Consider the following 17716-nt stretch of genomic DNA (forward strand, 5'->3'; position numbering starts at 1 on the left):
ACCCTGTCAAATCAATAAATCCATAAATAAGGAGGTCTTTCTTTTCCCAGAGCCACAGGCGGGGACTGGGGTGGAGCTGGAGCTGGGCATCCTGACGCCAATGCCAGCATCCAGCCTCTGGTCAGGACATACACACCGTCCCCAGGGGCTGCCCCAGCCGCGAAACGCCAGTGCTGGGACTGACCACCCATGTTCACCGGCATCCACTGGGCTCCCCATACTCCACGCCACGCTCCGTGCTCACTGGACACTGCAGGCAAACACCAGGCTCCAACACTAAAACGTCGGCGACCATCTTTCTAAAAATGAGCTGGAAAGCAGCTCCTGGAGAAGGGAGGCTTCCAAGGAGAATTTGAAATCCTCCGATCTGCTGGTGATACCTGGGGGGCTCTGGGCCAGGCAAGTGGTAGCCCTCTGAGAGTTCCGTCTGGGCGTCCCAGTGGCCCCTCCGTGGCCCGTGCAAAGCTCCTGAGCCAGCTGCGTCAGACCCGCTGGACGACAGGCCACACAGGCAGGTCCCCCTCTGCCCGGCGCCCCACACACCCGGGTGCCCATGCCAGGCCAGCCCTGATGCCTGCCCAGCGCACAGTGCTGCGGGAGACCCACAGAGCCATGACCAGCTCTGCGTCTGGGGGTCCCACGGTGGACACAAGGAAGGCGGGGTGGGGACCGATGAGGGGGTTTTGTCGAGCACAGGCCTGCGGCTCCTGGGGGGTTCCCACTGGGGCACCACACAGAGCCACCTGTTCACAGGTCTGCAGCTCTTGGGGGGTTCCCGCTGAGGCAGCATGCCGAGCCACCTGTTCACTACTCTGCATTCTCACCAAAAGTTGTCTGAAAGATATTCCTTAGCCAGAAATGCTACATTATACACACCAGCGCAGGAACTCACACCCACACTTAATGCTGCGCCCGCTGATTTGTCTAGAAGCCCTTTCGCCTGTTGGAGCAGAAACATAACATTCCGTTAGGAATGAGCTTCTGTCTCAAACCAGCCATCAACTCCAGGAGACCCGGAAGCACAGGAGCGGAGCTGAGGGAACATGAAGGCGGCCTGGATCCGATCACGGGGGCCCAGCCTCCCTCCCACACCCCGACTTCCTCTCGGAGGTATCCGTGGCCTTCAACTGGCTCTTCAAGCCCCACCTGCTCCACACACTTCCCCTCACTGTCCAGACCTCAAAGGGGGCTTAACTGCAGTTGATTAATGTACAGATTCCTACACTTCCTGTTTCCCAATCAAAAGAATATTTCGAAGACAGCTGATGCCACAGTTAAACTACCATTTGTTGGTAGGAAGGTAACTCTGAGGAATTTTTTAAAATCCTAGCAATTAACAGAGCAAATCTTGGGGCCTCCCCACCACTCACCCTCCCACAGTACTCAGCCCTGAAACGGGTGCCCAGCCAGTGGCAGAGCCCAGAGCTGGGTCACATGGGGTACTAGAGCCAGATCACCAGAAGGTTCTAGATGAAACGGGGCAGGAAAGGCGAGGCAGACCTCACAGGTCTCTGTGTGCAAGTCCTTTGGGGCTGTAGCCCTTGATGTTTATGTGACAGGGGCCCAGGCACCAAAGTGAGGAAGAGGAGGAGACTGCACCCGCAGCCAGAGCAGGAAGTGCATGCAGCGAGGCCCAAGGACGCCCAGGGCACCAGGGGGCCTTTATTTAAACTAAAGTATTGCAATAAAACCTGATTCAATGAGGCAAAGAAACACCATAAAGCTTTTATTAAAAAACAAAAAGGGCTCACCTAAGCATGCGTTTTCCCTGATCAAACAATGGCAAAATGAAAGCTCAAATGCCTGAATTTCATTAGGATCCCTTGCCCAGGTCCTTGGAGGGCGGGTGGTGGATAAAGTTCCCTTGTTCTTCCTAGAACGAGAGCAAGGTGGGGGGTCAAGCTGCCCCCAGAGGCCAAGCCCCACACACCGGGGGCCACTGTCCTGGCTGTGAGCCCCTCCCTCCCAGCTCCCAATGAATTTGGTTTCATGACCCACCTAAACCATATTCAAATCTGAGTTATTTATTCAAAGGGGTCATATTTACATGAAAGGAAAATATTCCCAGTAACTTTCTTAATGATTCTGAGCTGCTTGGCTGACTCATGTCACGCCAGACGCCACTGCCGAGCTCAGTGACCCCATGTTGGCCGCCGTGTTGGAGCCGCCGTGTTGGAGCGCCTGGCTCTTTGCCAATGAGGGTTCATTAAATTACAGTGCAGGTGAGCAGGGAGACAGAGCTGGATTCTAGGCGATGATCACGGAGAGCACATTCAAAATCCCTTAACAGAAGGTAATGGCACGGCCCCTCCGCCGAAGGCACCATCTCCCCACTTTTGAGTCCCCTGATCCTCACCGGCTTGCTCAGCCATCAGGTGCCCCACAACACACAGGTGGCCACACCGGGAGCACCCAGCTCTCAGGCCGGCCCAGTCCCACTGGCCTCAGCAAGTTCCACATGTCAGAGCTGTTAAAAGTGATCTGTCTCACTCTGAGAAATAATTCACTTCAGAACCATATACCTTTCTCATTTCTGAATGACCACAAAAAACTGTATTGGTGCATGACATTAAAGTAATACATGAAATACTTCTGGTCAGGGCTCCCTACGGGCGGGCAGTATTCTAACCTTGCAGACTCCGCCCTGCTGAGCCCCCGGGCACCTGCCCCTCACAACACGCAGTTCCCAGATGGTCACTCCCTCACTCGCTGTGTGCAGAGCAGGACAGCCACACCTCCGCCTTGCGCATCAGGCCAGCACTGCCGACAAGAATCACCAACTCCGGCCACAGCCAGATCTCTCATCTTTCACAAACTCTGAGAGGCGGTCATCACAGATGATGTTATTTTTCATTTTAAGGAACATCCACTTCAGCACGTGCTGGGGCTGAACTGCAGGTGGACCCCCAGGCACTGCTGTCACCTCTCCAGACAGCCACGGAGTCTGCTGTGGGTGAGGCCAGATGACAACTGTGCATGTACTGGAAATAAAACGAAGCAGAGTGATCCACGCCAAGACCGTGCTGTTGGAAGCAATGTGCTTAGGGAAACGCTGCCTCACAGTGGCACCAGGACGTGGTCAGGCCCGCGGCATGACAGACAGCAACAGCTTCCCAGACACCGTTCCCCCAACAATCTGCCAGCAAGAAAGATTTACAAAGGCAAATAGGATGGCCTCATCACAGCGCAAACAAACTGTATTTAATGTTCCATAAATACGCGTGCCAACGCCTTAATAAGGGTCCTTCGTCCAGCCTGGGACCCAACCTGGGACATCGTTCCTCAGAGGTACTGCAATATTCCCCCTGGTCAGACGCACACATCACTGTAAAGCATCCTTTTTGAATTCTGTTTTCAAGGAATTAAAAAATATCCGAGTTGTTCATGGCTAGCTGAGATCTTCCTTTGAAAAGCACAACACAGAACTGAAATATTCCAATCTGCTAGATAACTCCACCCTCCACGGAAACACCTCTGGAACCTCAGGGGGTGAGCTGTGCATGGTAAGAGCAGGAACGCTTTCCTAGAACACTGAACCTGAACAACAGCGCATTCCTAGTTCAGCACTGCCCTAGGACCTCTCTGCCCACCAGGCGCCTCTGCCACGGGTTTCCTGCTGCAGCCCCTGACCAGCCAAGGGCACCTCAGGCCCTCTTGGGGAAGATAAATCCTATTTGGTGAAAATGGACTTGAGAATAAAAGTCTTCCAAAGCTTCATTTCTGCATAAGATGTTCCCTTTCCACAAGGGAACCATTAAATGCCCCAACAGTGGGCATAAGCCAGCGGCAGACCCGGGCACACAGAGGTTCGGAGGGTGGCCCCGGCTGCCAGGGAGGCTCCAGCCCAAACACAGAGGCCTTGGCCAATTTCCTCCGAGTTGCCACGGCGACCGTGCTGGCAGCAGCCAGGCTGGCCAAAATAACTTAGAAAACAGGAGCCCTGGGGCGGGAGCAGGGCACGCCCTCCTCCCAGCTGACAGCGAAGCAGCTATTTCCTGAGCCCCAGAAGGGAGCGGGGCCTCCTCTCTGCAGAGGGAAGCCCAGGGCCTGCTCCTGGGTGGACACAGCGAGGAGCCAGACCCTGGAAGCCCAAACACCACTCCCATCCCGCCTGGGAAATTATTTACAACATTCTCTTTTCATCGTCCCAACAAATGGTTATTGAATATCTATTCTTTGCACCTGCTGAGCACTTTCGAAATAAAGAACAAGGCACAGCCCCTCCCTCAAAGTGCCCGGTGAAGACCTAAGTCCAGCGAGATGGAAGGGGTGGGGGCCACAGCGGCGTGGGCCAGGCTCCCGGCCACACACAACTGCCCTGCGGCTGCAGCCCTCAACCCTGGTACACTGACCTCAGCTCCGCCAGGACGTACAGCCCCTTCTTGGGGGACCCGGTTGACAGACTGCCTCCTGGGCTCAAGGCTGGCCACGTCCTTTACAACAAAGCTTGACTTTCTGTGCTAAGTCTAATCTATAAAACCCAGTTTGCCTTGCTTTGCAATTGATCTCAGACTTATTCATCTATTCATTTATATCCAGGCTCATCCCAGAAATAACGTGAGGTAGTTTCTATCACCTGTTAAAGGCTGGAGAGTCAATGTAATCATTTAACAATGTGATATAAATAATTAACATCACTGAATAATTAATCATCAAAATGCAGTAATAATGGCAATAAAAAAGAAAGGAAAAAACAGCACGGGTGTCTCACAGGAAAACATAATATGTACACTTAACATGTGTGATACATAAAGAACCTTTTCCAGCAACTTCTTGACACCATAAAAGGAGGAAGGGGCTCTTCTCAGCTCTGGCCTCTCCTGCTTGGAGCCCCCACTCCTAAAGCCCAAAACCATGGTGGTCTCTGGAGGGGCAAGGACCCAGCAGAGAGGGTTCCCAAGCAGCCTGGAGAGCCAACAGTTCAGCTCTGCGGGGCTCTCAGGGAAGAGTGCAGCTCCAGAGGGCCCAGGGTGCTGGTGAGGGGGAGGGTCACAGCTTCACTCGTTCTGCTCAAGGAGCGTTTTGGGGGAATGAGCCCGGTGGGTGTTGGGGAGGACTGTGTCCTGAACCCACCTGGCAGGCCACCTGCTTCCGGGTCAGGAGGGACCCCAAGTTCACCAGGGTCCCCACAACCGATGCCAGCAGGAAGTCTGCCCACCTCAAAATGGTGTAACTGGCGTCCTCGTGAGACTAGGCCTCAAGGGGCAGAGACTGGCCTCGTGTGCGTCTTCCCGGATAAGCCTGGAGTTACCTGTGCAGTCACAGGAGGATGCCGGCGGTGCCCTTCCCCGGCGGCTGCTGTTATGCAGTCAAGTGTGCATGGAGGCAGGGAAGTAGCCCTTGTCACTGGGCACGCGCTGAGCACCTGCCAAGCCAGACACGGCGCCCAGTGCGGCACAGCCCACCCTGGGGGCCCGGCAGACCCGGCTCCATGGAGATAACTGCCCCCTGTGCTTCCTTCAAGGAGGCAAAGCAGTGAAATCTTCAGCCAGGGCCGAGGGGCTGGGGCTGCACGCTGTCCTGCAGCACCCCCGCGCCTCTGACTGGGGTGTAGGGGCTGAGTTCCGGCCGCGCTGCGCCTGTTGCAGCCCCACGGTCAGTGATTCACGCTGTGAACGACCGGGGAGTATACTGGAGGTCCCACCCGACCGGGATGACTGCACAGGCGTGGAAGCCACCGCCCCGACATATCCCAGAGGGGCCACCCCGGTGGCCACACTCTCGTGGGACCGACTTTCACCCCGTAAAGAGAGGTCAGGAGTGGGGCGACACTCCTGCATGGCACACCCAGGTAGAAAACTCTTCTGCTGAAATGCCCTGGCTCAAGCTCTGGAGGAGGCGGCGCCAGGACCACAGGCAGCCCAGGTGGGAAGGGCCTCTGGCGGGGCTCTCTCCCACCCTCATCGGCCTTGGCTCCCATTGACCCCAAAGACCTAGAACCCAGGCACGGGCAGGGAAGACATTTGGGGAGCAGACGGTCATGAACCGCAGGCAGCACGGGTTTGGTTGGAGCACTGATTTTCAAAAATGATCGAGACGTTGGACTTTTTAAGAGAGTAGGGAATGATACGGAAAATATGACCCTCATTATGGACTCGGAGGTCCCTGCTTGCCAAGGTCCTCCGGCTTCACCTCCGCGCAGGGGGGTGGGTTGGAGGGTAAGCAGACACGAGGCCTTCAGGACGGGCACAGACAGGGTGGACGGGGACCAGCCTGGGGTGACCTGGACAGAGGAGACCCCGGGCAGTGGGAGAGGGGCCTAGGCCCAGGGCTGCCCACCCCACTCACTCGCTGCTATTCGGAAGTGGGGAGTTATTTGTGGTTTGTTTACCTGGAAACTTTATTCTGACACAGAGAAGAGAAAATGAAAGAAAAGGCTGGGGTCATGGCAGCTCCGGGTAAACTTGAAAGCTGGAGGTTTACAGGGCTCTGCGGGGTGTGGGGGGTCGGCGGGGGGGGGGGGGAGGGTGGCTGCGGGGGGGCCAAGGAAAGTTGGCGGGGGCGGGGAGGTCGGAGGAAGCGGGGGAGAGGGGGAGGAGGGTGGCAGGGGGAGGAGGGTGGCGGGGGGGGGCGGAGGTCGGGGAGAGGGTGTCTGGGGCAGCTGGGGCGCCTCTGCGCCTCTGTCAGCGCTGCCGACCCTCTGTCCGGGACCACCCCGTCCACGCCCGTGTCCGCGCCGCGCTCTCCCCCAGGACGCCGCCGCGAGCGCTCGGAGGAACCACGTCCGAGCCCAGGACGCCCCGCACCGCAGCTCCCCCGACCGCAGGCGCCTCTGCCCCGGGCGCACCGGGGACTCCTGGGGTCCCGGGGGAGCGACGAGGACGCGGAGGGGGCTTGGGCGCCCCCAAACCCCGACCCAACCCCGCGCCCTCCGGGAGGGACCCACCTGGGGCGGCCGCGGCAGCGCCCTCGTCGCGCTGGTTAAACTCGAAGAGAAACTCGAAGTCGAACTCCTGGTCCTCCAGCCCCGTCATGGCGGGTCGGGCCGGGGCCGGGGTCGCGGCGGCCCGGGGTTCGGTTCTCCCGGCGCTGCCCGCGCGTCCTCCGCGTAACGTGACCCCCGCCCCTCCCCCGTCCCCGCCCCGCCCCCGCCCCCCCGGGCGTTTCCGGGTTTACATAAACAACCGGCTCGCGGCCGCCGGCTTCCGAGTTTTAAATAAACTCCCCGGGCCGAGCGCAGGCCGAGGGCTCGCGTCCCCCCTCGCCCCTCTCGCGCGCGCGACCCCAGGGGTCCCCGGCCTCGTGTGCCCTGGGGGTCCCGGTCCGGCGCAGGCTCCTCCCGACCCGGGGGTGGGGGCGTCGGGACCTCACGGTTCCCCGGGCACGAGTGGCACCAGGTCCCTAAGGCTACGCCCCAGGCGACCGAATAAAAAAGTTTTAAGGAAGTTTTCAATTGGGGCCTCCTCGGGAAAGCGGCTGCACCGGCGACCCCTGAGCGCCACGTGCGCGCTCTGCGGAGCCCCGGGAGGGGGGAGGTCCCAGCCCGAGGCCGCCAACGCTGGGAACCCCGATTTCAGCCCGACGGCGCCGGGAAGCGCAGGGATTCCCGCTGGGTTCGTGGCGCGCCCCTCGGCCTGCAACCGCCTGCTGGGGGCCCGGCCCCCACCGGCCTCTCCTGCGAGTCCCCAGCCTACAAACACCGTGCCCCCGCCCCGCGGGGAACCCGCCGGTCCTTCTAGAGGCACCTCCAAAGATGACCTTCTTGAGCGGGGCGGGAAGGAGGGTTCGGGTCCCATCCCAGGCGGCCCGAAGCTTGTGTGCGGCGGGGATCGGGAAGGCCGGGCTGCTTAGCTGGGGGCCGCCTGGGCCTACCTCTCCCGCCGCGTGTCCTAACTCTCCCCGAGGTCTCGGCACCACATACACCAGATATCTGGAATAGCAGGAGGATGGAGGGAGGCTGAGGGCGGAGGGGAGTCGGCCCGGGTGGAGGGGTGCGCGTGTCAAGGCTGGCAACCCCGAAGCTACTCGGAGCGCTCCCTCTACCCTGCCCCGCTGGCACTGCCTTTTCCAGAGGCCAGAAACCCGCCAGTCCCAGGGTGGCCCCTGGGCTTCTCCTGAGACCCTTTCACTGGCTGGTTTTCTGCAGTGATTAGCCATCGTTCGGTGTGGCCTGATTTAGTTTCTAATAATACTTCTGATTTTGGTATGGATGTTGGAGTGTTGTTTTGTTTTAGTTTGCTGTTTTTGCTGACCTTGGGCAAGTGGAAGTTCTGTTTTCTGTTGAGAAGCCACAACGTTTCATTTTTTCTCTTTTCATTGTACAGGTTTTTTTGTTTGTTTGGGACAAAGTCTCGCTCTGTCACCCAGACTGCAGTGCAGTGGCGCAATCTCTGCTCACTGCAACCTCGACCTCCCAGGTTCAAGTGATTCTCCTGCCTCGGCCTCCCGAGTAGCTGGGACTACAAGCACCTGCCACCACGCTCAGCTAATTTTTCTATTTTTAGTAGAGATGGGGGTTTCACCATGTTGACCACGATGGTCTCGATCTCTTGACCTTGTTATCCGCTTGCCTCGGCCTCCCAAAGTGCTGGGATTACAGGCATGAGCCGGGGCCCCCGGCCTGTATTTTTTTTTTTTTTTTTAACTCCAGCCACCTTTTTACCCCCACCATAAAATTATACACAAATGACAGCCCTTATCATCTGTTTAGACTAAAACTTTTTGCTAAACTGTCCCGCCTGCTGGTGGCCCCAGGCCGCGGGCCCTGCAAGGATGGAGGCTCACTGGGCCTCTGTCCTAGGACTGCACTGGTCTCCATCCCAGAGAAGGGGTCGGTGGCGCAGCTCCCCTGCCGCTCCTAGGAGTCACCCTGCCCCCCCCCCCCCCGCGGCACCCCCCCCCCCCCCAGTGCTGGGCTTCTTTCCTGCAAATGCTTCAGAGCTCTTGGTCCAGATTCAAAGCTGCCCGCTCCACAGACACTGGGTGTCTCCATGGAAGTGTTTAGCTTGGACGCACCCTCCCGGAGGTTGGGGATGTCTGCGGAGGCAGAGGCCCCGCTGGGTGTGATGAAGCGGGGTGCCAGCGCCGTGCCATTTTCTAATCTGAGCTGGGAAACAACGCGGTGAAGTGGCAGAGAACAGGGTGAGCTTTGTTTGGTCCCAGCCCGTGGGGCATTCTGTCTGCAGCGGCTTCTGACTGGGTGGCTACCTACAGGCCTGTACTTCTCTGCATTCTCCACGAGGAAGCACGCCTGGGGCCTTCAGGAACCAGGACGCCTAATGAGCTTCCACCCAGATGGTCCCGAAACCCGACGGACGCAGGGGAGGCGCCCCGGTCCTCAGATGGGCTGAGAGTGGCCTCGTGGGGCCTACTCAGAAGGACTCAGAGCTTTCCCCGGTGGTCTCGGGGATGGGCGGTGTGGAAACCACGCGTTCTCCCATGTCACCGGCCTGTGTGTCTCAAGGACTAGATCACACTTTCCGGCTGGCCCAGTTCTGCAGCCCTCATAAAATACACCCATGTCGGTCGGGGCGTCACTGCCGGGCGCACAGCCTTGGAGCAGGGACCTTTTCGAGCTGATTTTCTCCAGTAGGAAACACGAAAAATAGCCACTGCCCCGTCGTGTTTTTTCCTTGTGTAAAAGAAAATGGCTCCTTACTACAGGTCGGCCACTGGCTCTTCAGGTGCAGAGATCTGCACTTGGGAAGACCTGCCTTTCTAAAGGGAGCGATGACAAACACTGCGGCGTGAGCGTCCCAGGATTTAAAACCGAAACTCCAACAACAACAACACAATTTTTAAAAACTCTACTGCTAGCAAGAGCACATTGTGTAAAACACTGACACGGAACATGACGTTTAAACACGTAAACATGTTCTAACATTGGGATGAAATGGTGTCTACCTCCCGTCCCGTGAAGCGTCAGGGCACCGACCACACGGATCCCCCTCCGTGGAGCTCACGCCGCGCGCTCAACTCTAAGACCAGCGAGTTCTCCAGAGCTGCTGGAGCCCGGATCTCAAGCAAGCCCCGCAGTTATTAGGGTGGCGCAGGAAGCGGCAGCGCTCGGAAGGACGTCTGCCCTTATGGAATACATACGTCGGCAGGTGTGCTGGCGCTCTTTAAATACATTACCTAAAATGTTTCAGAGCTGGTAAGGAATGTGGAAAAGCGTCTCCCGATTTCCATTTGCATTTGCAATCCCTAATCCCTAACTCGGGCGCTCACACCTCTCCAAGGGTATTTTCAAAGCCACCTGCAGGAGCCCACCCGGCAACGCCAGGGGTGTGGGGCGGGGACCGGCTAAGTGGGGGGGGAGGGTGGAATGTGAGGCTGCGCCGCAGGGGGCTCTCAGCGCCCCCGACACCAGGTGTCAGGGACCCACACTGTGCCGTCTTTTTTTTCACTATAAAGAAGCAGCTCGAAACTTGGCGGTTCCTTTTCAAACTCGCCTGAAACATCTTCTCCGGCTGGAACTCCTGCCTATAGGATTTCAAAATGGCTTAAATTCGGGCTGTGCCGCGGCCGCGCTTTGGGTCTTCTGGTCCTGCAGGTCCAGGCGCCGGCGTGACGGGCTCGGGGCGCTGCGCGGGGAGACGCCGCCACGAGCTCGGGATGGGGTTGGGGGCGCAGAACCCCCAAACCGCGCTCTTGGCGCCAGAGGGTAGCCCTGCCTCGCTCGGGAAGACACGGGGCATCCTTCACGCCCAAGGAAGCCTCCCTTCCTCCCTCCCACGTGCCCTCTGCGGTCCTGACGGCCCAGCCTCACCCGTCCCCAAATCGCTGGCCTGCGACCCGCTTCCTCGGCGGGACCCGCAGCGGCCTCTGCTCGCGCCCTCAGCGCTGGGACAGAGGAGACACCTATTGGCAGAAGGCGCGCTCGGAACCGGGCTGCCGGGAGCTGGGGGGACGCCGTTCACTGTCCGCGCCGCTCCCCTCCCTGGGCGCAGAGACCCAGCCGACCTCGCCCTCGGGCCGGGACCCCTCCGTGCAGGCGACGGGGGCAGGGGCGGGGGCACGTCCCCGGCCGTGGGGGGCGCGGGGGTCCGGGGACTGCGGCCGCGCGGGGCTTACCTTCCTCTGCCGACTTCATGGTGCCGCCGGCGCGCGGCGCGGGCCCCAAAGTTTCTCCGCTCCCGAAGACCGCAGCCGCAGGGCCAAGTGGAAACTTGGAAGGGACTGGAAAGCTGGTGCTTGGCATCCGCGCGGCGGCGGCGGGGAGCGGAGCAGCGGGCGGAGGCACGGGAGGAGCGGGCGCCCCGCGCCGCCCGGGTCGGGTCTCCGGGAAGGCAGCCCTCGCCCCGGGCTCAGCACCGCGCGCCGCGGAGGAAAGTCATCGAGGGGCGTGTGCGCGCGTGGCGGGGCCCGGCCTCGGCCCTGGGACCTGCGCGGTGGCTCCGGACCCTGCCCGCGCCCCGGTGCCCGCGCCCGGCCGCTGGGATCTGGCGCGGCGACTCCGCCGGCGAGTTCGGAGCCTCTGAGTCTCGCTCTGACGCAGGGCCGCGCTCTGCCTCCTGCCTTTTTAAAGCTGGAAAACACCTCCCCCGCCTCCCCGCCGGCCCGGCGGCTCCCGCGCCCCCTCCCTGCCGTGACATCACGCCCCTGCTGCCCGGGCCCGCGCGGGGCCCCGGGGACGAGTCGCAGAGAGCCCGCCCCTCCCCTTGCCGCGGCAGCCGCTTGCCTGGGGGGCAGGGGCGCACCGGGAGGGGCGCGCACGGGGAGGGGGGCGCACGGGAAGGGGACGGGGGCGCAGGGGCGGGAACAGGGACTCCGGGGGCAGGGCAGGGGGGCGCTGGGGCTGGCGGGGGAAACGGGGGCGAACGGGCCAGATGGGACGCCTGAGTCCACGCGGGTGTCCGAGAGAGCCCGGCCCTGCTGGAAAAGGGGCGGGGGGCGGGGGGCGGGGGCCGGGGAGGGGTGCCGAGAAAGCCCGGCATGCTGAAGTCATTATGTAAAATCGCAGGCTTCCCCCGCTGTGGAAATTTGGAAAAGCGCTTCACTGGCAGGCCCTAGAAAGGAAATTCCCATCCCGCTAAATTGCTAACAGATTGCGTGGCCGTCCCGGGCGTCGAGTTATTGTCATTTTTATTCTGTAAATATCTGCGCGACCCAGACGGCCTGTGGCAGGGGCCGGCGTGGGAAGGCCGAGGGACGCGCTCACCTGCCCTAGCCGCCCGGAGGGCGGGCGTTTTATGGGCGCGACTGGGAGGCTTCTGACGGGGGGAGGGCCCCCCGGCAACTCACACTTTCCTCTGTCACGTCTCCCTGCGTCTCCTCGGGCTCAGCTCAGCTGCCAACACTGCACCGCATTTTCTTGTTGGCTTTGGATGGAGGGGGTTGGAGGTTAAAGTGTCTGGTGTGTAGAAATCATAAATCGATTGCACGACACCCTTATGTGATTTAAACTAAACCCAAAGGCTAAAGTCGTGTCTGCTGCGGCGCCCAAGAGGTCCACAGACCCCCAGGGATCACTGTGCCCCGTGGGTGCCCCCCACAAGCGCCTCCTCCCTGCCGGGGGAGGCGGTCGGGCGCTGCAGAACCCGCGAAGGTGCGCGGTCCGAGCCCGTCCATCCCACGTCCCAAGGCCTGGCTCCATTCGGCCGCCTCGACTCAGCACAAATGGAACCCCCGCTTTCCCACCGCAGGCCTCGGCCTGGAGAGACGCGCCCGGATTAGCGGGGTGGTGGCCGCCTCGCCCCTGCGGCGTCGGGGCCACTTCCAGGGGTCTCTACCTGCGGGGCCCCTCCCGCGCCGAGCCAGGCCTGGCACGCGCCCCAGAGCACCGGGCGCTGGGAGGGGAGGAGGGGGCCGCGGGAGGACGCCCAGGCCAGTGGGCGGAGGGGTCTGGGGGGCTCCAGCGAGGCCGCGCCCCCACGCCCCTCCCTCTCCCCTCCCCTCCAGATCTTCCCTCCGCGAGTGTTCCCAGGCCTGGGGCCAGGATTTGGCCGGGAGAGTTTCCGTCCCCCACCCCCCCGCCCCTCTTCTCCCCACCTCCAGGACGGGGCGGGCGGAGACTCGCCGGGAGGAGGGAATCCCGAGGCCGGGTCTGGCGGGGCGCGCCCAGTCGGTCACGTGGGAGACTGAGCCCCCCGACCCCAGCTGCGGGCCTCGAGCCCGGGACCGACCGGGCGAGGCTGCCCTTGGCTACTGAGGGGCCGGGGACGGGGCGGGGGCGGCCGGCTCTTCCTCCTCCTCCCGCCCCTCCCCTTCCTCCGCTGCCTCCTCCTCCTTCTTCAATAAATAATTTTTTCACCCCATGCAGAAAAGCTCCCTTTTCCTGTCTGCTCTCAAAGCCCTCCTTATCCCCCCGCCCGGGTGACGGAATCCCGGGTCTGTTTCCCTCTGTTTAATGCCGTTGCCCGGACCACGGTGGCCGCGCGCCAGGCGCAGGGAGTTCCGGAGGCGGCGGCCCAGAGCGCGGCCAGCTCGCCCGGCCTGTGCGCCCCGGCTCGGCCTCTGCGGCCACCGCGGGCCCCGGCTCTGCTCCCCGCGCGCCCTGCGCCCCTTTCCTCTTCCTCCTGCCTCCTGGCAGGTTTGTTTATAGCCGCTACTAGGGGAGACGTTACACGGGTTTTATTTTAGGATTGGTGATGACTAACAAAGTTAAAAGGAGCTTAGGACAGAAAACAAAACTATTTTTAGATGACTGTTGTTTCTATGGATTATTGGGGCAAATACACCCCTAGAAGCTTACCGTTTTAAAAGCCCATTGGGGTGCCAAATCCCTTCTCCTGGAGCGCGCTTGGCTGTTCATCCACCCCGTCCAATATTTTCTAGAGCTTGGGTGGTCACTGTTGCTGGGGCTTCCAGGCCTCATGTGTGAGCACCCGGGCTATGGAGACGCCATCCTGGCAGATGCGGGCGTCTCCAGCACTGGCCGGGCCGGAGCTGCCCGAAGTTCAACGCTCCATCCCGTCCCGTCTTCGGAGGGCCGGTGCCACCTGCCCCGCGTGGGGCTTTCCATCCTCAGGGGTGCTCTGCACACGCGGTGCCGCCTGGGGCTCCCTGGCAGGTGCGCCGGCCAGGGGCAGGTGCGCCCACCCTTTCCTCCCCCGACTGAACCGCAGGCCAGATGCCACTTCCTGCTCGGGAAAATCACTTAATACAACTGTAGTTCACTGCGAATGTTCTGTTCCTGCAGTTTTGCATTCTGGCCCACAGCGGTGGTCACTTGAGAGCTTCTCCCATCAGGGGCCTTCGAGGGTCTGACTCAACTCAGAATCCACCCCCTTCTTCCTGAGGCACCTTCCAACCAACAGGGAAGGGCCCCCACCATGTCCAGAGACTCTTGAGACCATCTGGAGAAATGGGCATTTATTTAGCCAGAGTCTGGAGACTAGGATTAAATTAGCAAACCAGAATTACAGAAAAGGCTATTCACTTTTAAGTAAACTGCCGAGATTTTTTTTGTTTTTTAAAGTCAGTGTGAGTGAACCGCACAGCCATGGTTGGAGCTGAGAAAGAAAGATTTCCCTTTAGTTACACACCTGTGTCAGCACCTTCTGACTTGCCTTCTAAAGTCTGGGGTGTTTCTGGGATCCATAAATTTGGGGTTCAGAGTTTCTACACCATGCTGTTACTTGCGAAACATCTCTTTGACCACGCCCCTTCCCTGGAGCGTTGCTAAGGACTTCATAGGTTTCCCCGTCTAAACTCAGCCTGAACGCCCACCTCAGGGACTACCACCATGTCTAAAAACTCAGATCACCAACGGATCAGTCAACTTTCCTACCCTAGATGTGTGTCCAGGGCATGAGGATCAAGGCCAAACTGCTCAGCAGGGCACGTGATGCCCTTCAGCCCACGTCCCCTCCTGGAGTGGCCAGGCAGGAACTTCCTCACCTAAAAGCCACTCCCAGTCATTCTCACCCACTCCAGGACTTTGGAGTCATCTCCCCAACGCCATTCAGTCAATCCCCAAGTGCTTGCTGGACCCCAGTCCCCTCTCCTCCCGCTGCCCAGGATCCTGATGGATTCTTTTTCTGCTCTGTCATGCAGGCTGTAGTGCAGTGGCATGAACACGGCTCACTGCAGCCCCAACTTCCTGGGCCCAAGTGATTCCTCACGCCTCAGCCTTCTGAGTAGCTGGGACTACAGGCACATGTCACCACACCTGGCTAATGTATTTCTAATTTTATTTATTTGTTTGCAGAGATGAGGTCTTGCTATGTTGCTCAGGCTGGTCTTGAACTCCTGGGCAACTCTGGGACATGGTTAAAGAGATGTTTCACAAGTAACAGCATGGTGTAGAAACTCTGAACTCCAAATTTTTGGATCCCAGGAACACCCCAGACTTTAGAAGAAAAGTCAGAAGGTGCTGACATAGGTGTGTAACTAAAGGGAAATCATTCTTTCTCAGCTCCAACCATGGCTATCAAGTTCATTCACACTGATTTAAAAAAAATATATCTCAGCAGTTTACTTAAAAGTGAAATAGCTTTTGCGACAATTCTGGTTTGCTAATTTAATTCTAATCTCCAGACTCTGGCAAAATACATGCTTACTTTTTTTCTTTTTCTTTCTTTTTTTTTTTTTTTTTTGAGATGGAGTCTCGCTCTGTTGCCCAGGTTGGAGTGCAGTGGTGCGATCTTGGCTCACTGTGACCTCTGCCTCCCAGGTTCAAGTGATTCTCCTGCCTCAGCCTCCCAAGTAGCTGGGATTATAGGCATGCACCACCATGCCCGGCTAATTTTTGTACTTTTAGTAGAGATGGGGTTTCACCATGTTGGTCAGGCTGGTCTTGAGTTCCTGACCTTGTGATCTGCCCACCTCAGCCTCCCAAAGTGCTGGGATTACTGGCATGAGCCACCACACCCAGCCGATAAATGCTCATTTCTTGAACTCCTGGGCTCAAAAGATCCTTGTGCCTCAGCCTTCTAAAGTGCTGGGATTACAGTCATGAGCCACTGCACCCAGCCCTAAGGGCCTCTTTGACAAGTCTCTGCTTGCCTCCTCTGAAGACCCTACTGTGGTGGTTAAAAGAGAGGCCTCTGGCCTCAAACCGCCTGAGCTTGTTTGATGGCCTAGAACATGGCCCATCCTGGAGAACGTTACTTGTGCGCTTGAGAAGAATGTGTATTCTGCTGCCGTTGGGTGGCGTGTGCTGGCTATAGATATCTGGCAGGTCTAATTGGTTGATACTGTTGTTCAGGCCTTCTGTTTCCTTGTTATCTGCCTGGTTGTTGTATCCATTACTGGAAGTGGGGTATCGAAGTCCCCATTCTCTCTTGTTGAACTGCTTCTCCCCTCATTCTGTGAGTTTTTGCTTCATAGATTTTGAAACTCTCTTATTAGCTGCACATGTTTACAATTGTATCTTTCTCACGGATTAGTGCTTTTTTATCATTATGAAACATTCCTCCTTAATAACACCTTTTTTAAAAAGCCTGTTTTGTCTAACAGCAGCCACTCCACCTTTCCTTCGGGTGTCATCTTTTGCCATCGTTTTAGTCTATGGTGTGCCTTTGAATAGAAAGTGTGTCTCCTGTAGACAGCATAACGTTGGGTCATGTTTTCTTAATTCAGTCTGACAGGCTTTGCTTTCTGATTGGTTGTTAAATGCACTCACATTTAATGTTATTGAACTTTACTTTTCATTTCTATTCTATTCCACTTTACTTTTCATTTTCTATTTTTCTTATGTCTTTCCTTCATTTAATTCTTTATTGATTTATTTGCATTAAGTGAATTATTTTCTAGTGTAGTTTTTGAACTTTTGTTGTTGTTTTAGTGATTGCTCTAGTATGTACCATATACATTTTGACTCCAGTGACACACAAAACACTATTCCTATGTAGCTGGCTCCATTCCCTTCCCCCTTTTATACATTCTACATTATAAACAGTAACGTTACAAACCTAAGAATACGTTGTGATAACCATTATTTTACCATCTGTGGTTATTTCTTTAGTCCAATATAGCTTTGTTCTCATTCACTTCCTTTGCATTGTTACTGGCACTATGCATATATTGCATTTCTGTAAGTTACAGGCCCAACATTATATTTTATATACATTATTTTATACAATCACTTTTCACACCAGTTATAGAAACAGAAAAATATGTATTTGTACCATCTTATGAAATTACATAATTACCTTAAGAGGCACTCTGTTTTTTTCATGTGATTTCAAATTACTGTCTAAAGTTTCTTGCTCACTGCCTGAAGAACTTTAGTATTTTTTGTAAGGTGGGTCAGCTAGCAACAAACTCTCAGTTTGTCTGAAAAAGTCTTTTTTTTTTTTTTTTTTTTTTTTTGAGATGGAGTCTCGCTCTGTCACCCGGGCTGGAGTGCAGTGGCTGGATCTCAGCCAGGAGGATGGTCTCGATCTCCTGACCTCGTGATCCGCCCGTCTCGGCCTCCCAAAGTGCTGGGATTACAGGCTTGAGCCACCGCACCCAGCCCCAAGTCTCTTCATTCTTGAAAGAAAGCTCTGCTGACTATAGGATTTGGGATTGACAGGTTTCCTCCCTCCCTCCCTCCCTCCCCCTCCCCCTCCTCTCCTCTCCCCTCCCCCTCCTCTCCTCTCCCCTCTCCTTTCCTCTCCTTTGGCGGTCATCCCACTGCCTCTAGCTCACATCATTGCTGCTCAGAAGTCACTTGTTAACCTTACTGGTGTTCCCTTGTAAGTGATGCATTATTTTATTGTTTTGGCTTTTGAGATTTTCTCATTATTGACTTTCAGCATTTTTACTAATAATGTGTGGGTCTGTGGGCCTCTTTAGCTTTGCCCCAGTTGGAGTTCATTAAGATTCCTGGTTTTGTAGGTTATTTTTT

The 17716-nt window shown here is 57.5% G+C and overlaps 1 protein-coding gene across 9 annotated transcripts in view; it reads right to left on the minus strand.

Moving 5' to 3' along the window:
• NFATC1 (nuclear factor of activated T cells 1) overlaps positions 1 to 13113 on the minus strand; it is a 127003-nt gene extending 113890 nt beyond the window's left edge. For 2 of the 9 annotated variants that reach the window (XM_033178477.1, XM_033178475.1), the window contains exon 1: positions 6887 to 7083. In XM_033178477.1, coding sequence (XP_033034368.1) covers positions 6887 to 6974 — 88 coding nt within the window. In that variant the 5' untranslated portion in view covers positions 6975 to 7083. Of the gene's footprint in view, positions 1 to 1751; positions 1874 to 6886; positions 7084 to 11013; positions 11688 to 13091 lie in introns of those variants that run through there. The other 7 variants (XM_033178476.1, XM_033178480.1, XM_033178473.1 and 4 more) reach the window with 7 other exon arrangements.
• Positions 13114 to 17716: the final 4603 nt, after the last annotated feature.

The sequence above is a fragment of the Trachypithecus francoisi genome, unplaced genomic scaffold (assembly GCF_009764315.1).
Source record: "Trachypithecus francoisi isolate TF-2019V2 unplaced genomic scaffold, Tfra_2.0 Lachesis_group19, whole genome shotgun sequence".
NCBI classification, from domain to species: domain Eukaryota; kingdom Metazoa; phylum Chordata; class Mammalia; order Primates; family Cercopithecidae; genus Trachypithecus; species Trachypithecus francoisi.